Raw genomic sequence first — 3,420 nt, 5'->3', positions numbered from 1 at the left:
GAAGTAGAGGCAGGCGTTGAACATGGTCTCGGTGCGCCGGCAGCGCGCGTTGGAGCACGTCATCAGGTCGTCCTCGTCGGCGCTGGGCTCCGGGGACGCATCGGCCGCCTGCCCCGGGGCCGCGGGCTCCTCCGCGCTGCCGGCCGACGCGGGTGGCGAGCGCGGCGCCAGCGCGGGTGCCCCGGGGCCCGCGGGCCGAGAGTCCAGCAGGCGGCGAAGCTGGCGTCCCAGGCCGTCGGCCGCGGGCTCAGGGGCTTGGCCGGCCGCGGGCCGAGAGTCGATGACCAGGTCGGTGATGAGCTCGTCCAGTTGCTCGAGGCTGCGCTGGCGGCCACCAGTGGGGCCTTCAGGGGCGGAGGGTGGAGACCGCCGGGGTCGCCCTCCGGGCAGCTCCCAGCCCCTGGCAGTCGGTCGCTCCGCCGCGCGCAGGTCGTTGTCGGTGATGGTGATCTCAGGCGTGACATACCAGTTGCGGCCCAGGCCCTCGCCCATGCGGCCCTTCTCTGATAGCGACGTCTCTGACAGTGACAGCGCAGCATAGCGTCTGGGCGAGGTGGACAGGTTCACGACGACGGGTGGCCGCCGGCCTTCGGGGGATGTGCCCCGCGGCTCCCGTGCCTCGCGCCCCAGCAGGTTCTCGTAACTGCGGCCGCGGCCCAGGGGGTCCTCCCGGCGCGGCCCAGGCGCCAGGATGTTGTCCCAGGAGCGAGAATAGTGGCGGCTGTCAGTAGCCAGCCGAGGCGGGCTGGTGCCGGTGCCGCCGTGCCAAGAGGCCAGCAGTGGGCCAGGGTCCGGGGGAGGCACCACCTGCAGGGTGCGGTAAGGCCGCAGGCCCCAGTCACCCCAGGCGGGGCTGCCGCGTGGGTGTGGGTAAGTCCGAGCCAGGGCATCGCGATCGCGGTACCGTCCGAAGTCCTCTGTGTAAAAGGGGCGGAGAGGGGGGTGAGCCCGGGGTTCCTCGGGAGAATAGCGGGGGCCGCAGGGCGGTCCGTAGGCTCGAGCGGCCTCCGCGTAGTAGGAACGGGAGGGCGGTTCCTGGACTGGGAAGGTGCGCACTTCCCCAGCATAGTAGACGCTGCCGCGCCTTGGACTGGGCACAGGGGGCTCCTCGGGCGGGAAGGGCCTGGCGTAGTAGCTGTCGAAGGGCGGCCCAGGGCTGGACGGAAAGCCGCCAGGGTGGCCCTCGGGTTCCTCCGTGTAGAAGAATTGTGTGGGGCCTGGTGGCGTGGTGAAGGGCAGATTTCGGCGCTCTGTACAGTCCCTGGGCGCAGGCAGCGGACCATCACAGTACAGCGCTCGGGGGTCCGCGCAGTACGTGTCACTGGGGGTGGGGGTGCGGGATAGCGCCATGTGGCGAGGCCCTGGCACTGTGAGGCCGTGGAACTGGGGGGCTGCGCGGGCCCAGGGCGTGGTCTCCGCGGGCCCGTAGGACCGCGAGCCCCTGGCGGTGTGCTGCAACACCGAGTCGTCGGGCTTGATGTCAAGGCGGCAGCGGACGTGCGGTGCAGGCCCGGCGGGCGGCTCGGGGGGCGCGCAGCGGCCGGTGGTGGCGCAGAGGGGCGCCATGCGGCCGGGGCCGCCCCGTTGCGGCTGCAGCTTGATGGGGTGCAGCTCGTTGGCGAGCGCGCGCAGCGCGGGGTACGCAGGCTCCCGGTGCGGCGATGCCTCCGCCCGCGCTGTCCGCTGGGCTTCCCGGCCTCGGCGCGGCAGCACCGGCGGCGAGGCGGGAGCGGGCGCCAGGCCCGGGGGCGCGCGGGGCGCACTCTTGGAGCGGGCGCGGCGCCGGGGTTCCCCGTCGCGGGGCCGGGCGCGCGGCGCCGCAGGCTCCGGGGGCGGCGGCTCTGTGCGGGCCTCCATTGCCGCCCCGTCCAGCGCCTCCAGGTAGTCGAAGCTGCGGCAGTGGCGCTTGTTGAAAGGCGCGGGCGCAGCAGGCGGGGCCACGGAGCGCTCACATGGCGCTCGCCGCGACGCGGGCCCGGGGGCCGCCACCTTGATGTCCTGGTACACGGTCGACACCAACAGGTCCGGCGGGTCCGTGCGGGTCATCTTAAAAGAGGTCCCCAGGCTGGCGGTTGCAGGTTACTCTGCCTTGGGGGGCTTTTGCCCTGGTGGGAGATGCAGGTCAGGGTGGCCCCTCTGCAACCCAGGCCTGGCGACACCCCTGCGCTGGCCTGCCTTACCTGGGACGCAGTGGACGCAGCGGTCCTGGCTGCGGGCCTTGGCTGAGGCCGCAGGCACTTGCTCCATGCCGGCGTCAGAAGCACCTGCAGGAGGAACCCAGGTGTCCAGCCACTCGGGTCCTGCCCCTTCCCCAGGCCATCCTTTCCGGGCCACTTTCTGCTGGGATGGAGCCAGTCAGCCAGAAAGGTGATGCTGTTGCTGTGGTTCCTGAGCTCCTGCCACCGGGCCCATATCCTGGATGGCCCCTCTGTCCCCAGTAGTGACCATTAGGCAGGTTTGGGTAGAACCCCTTTCCTGGGGCAGGAAGAATGGGGGGAGGGTCCCAGTTGGAATGACTGAATGTTCACGTGAAGCCTTAATTACGGATTTCTTAATAGGTGTTGGCTTCACAAAACCCACTGGTGACTGAAGCCCCCTCCTAATGCCCAGTGCAGAGCAAGCCCTCCGATGGTGCTGTCTGGGGCGGGGGGGGGGGCAGTCCTGGGGCCCCAGCCTTAACCAGCTCTCCACAAAGCACTGAGCCTCCCTACCCACCTGCTGACCAGGTGGGGCATTGAGTCCCTCCCCCAGTCCTTCAATGGCAGCTGCACTGGGAACCGTCCTCTGAGCCAAACCCCAGTCGTGAGGCCCCAGTGGGCGCTGACATGGCCCCATCAGGTCCAGGCATGGCCCCCGCACTGACGGACTGAACTGCCTTGCTCTTAACCCTCTGTGTGGCCCAGGCCAGAATAATGCCAAACAAAGAGCATACCTGGGCCCTAAAACCCCCATTCCTTTGCAGAAACCTTCTCTGATCCCCAATATCTTGAGGTGGTTGAAGCCCACCAAGCTTGTTGGGGTTGTCATGACAAGGACCGGAGAGCCACCTCCCCAGCTTTGCAGCCTGTGCACTGCAGCTGGGAAACCAGGCACCGGCTGCAGGACCACGTGGGGGCGTGAGCCTCGAGCTCATGGCCGCCCCTCTTCCCCTGAGCAGCGCACTAGGACAGGCCGCAAGCGGGGAGGCAGGGTGGTGGGCGGGTAAAGCCCCCCCTTGTTCACTGCTTCTCAGGAGAGGGCCCTCTCCACAACAGCTCAGGAAGGCTCCATGGCAACCTGAGCTTCCTCGGCCCCCGCAGTGGGGGCTGGGCTGGGGTCCACTCTGTGCACTGGGCTAATGTTGGGGCTTGGGCCACCGGCCCCTCTGTGGTGCCCAGGGTCTGGACGGATGGGTCGGGTCTCCGACAACGCTGATGGCCC

The 3,420-nt window shown here is 69.4% G+C and overlaps 1 protein-coding gene across 1 annotated transcript in view; it reads right to left on the bottom strand.

Moving 5' to 3' along the window:
• LOC121103034 (apical junction component 1 homolog) overlaps positions 1–2,046 on the bottom strand; it is a 7,370-nt gene extending 5,324 nt beyond the window's left edge. Inside the window, exon 1 of the mRNA XM_040631377.1 lies at positions 1–2,046. Coding sequence (XP_040487311.1) covers positions 1–2,046 — 2,046 coding nt within the window.
• Positions 2,047–3,420: the final 1,374 nt, after the last annotated feature.

Source organism: Ursus maritimus, unplaced genomic scaffold (assembly GCF_017311325.1).
Source record: "Ursus maritimus isolate PB19 unplaced genomic scaffold, ASM1731132v1 scaffold_17, whole genome shotgun sequence".
NCBI classification, from domain to species: domain Eukaryota; kingdom Metazoa; phylum Chordata; class Mammalia; order Carnivora; family Ursidae; genus Ursus; species Ursus maritimus.
This window is presented reverse-complemented; position numbering and strand designations above follow the sequence as displayed.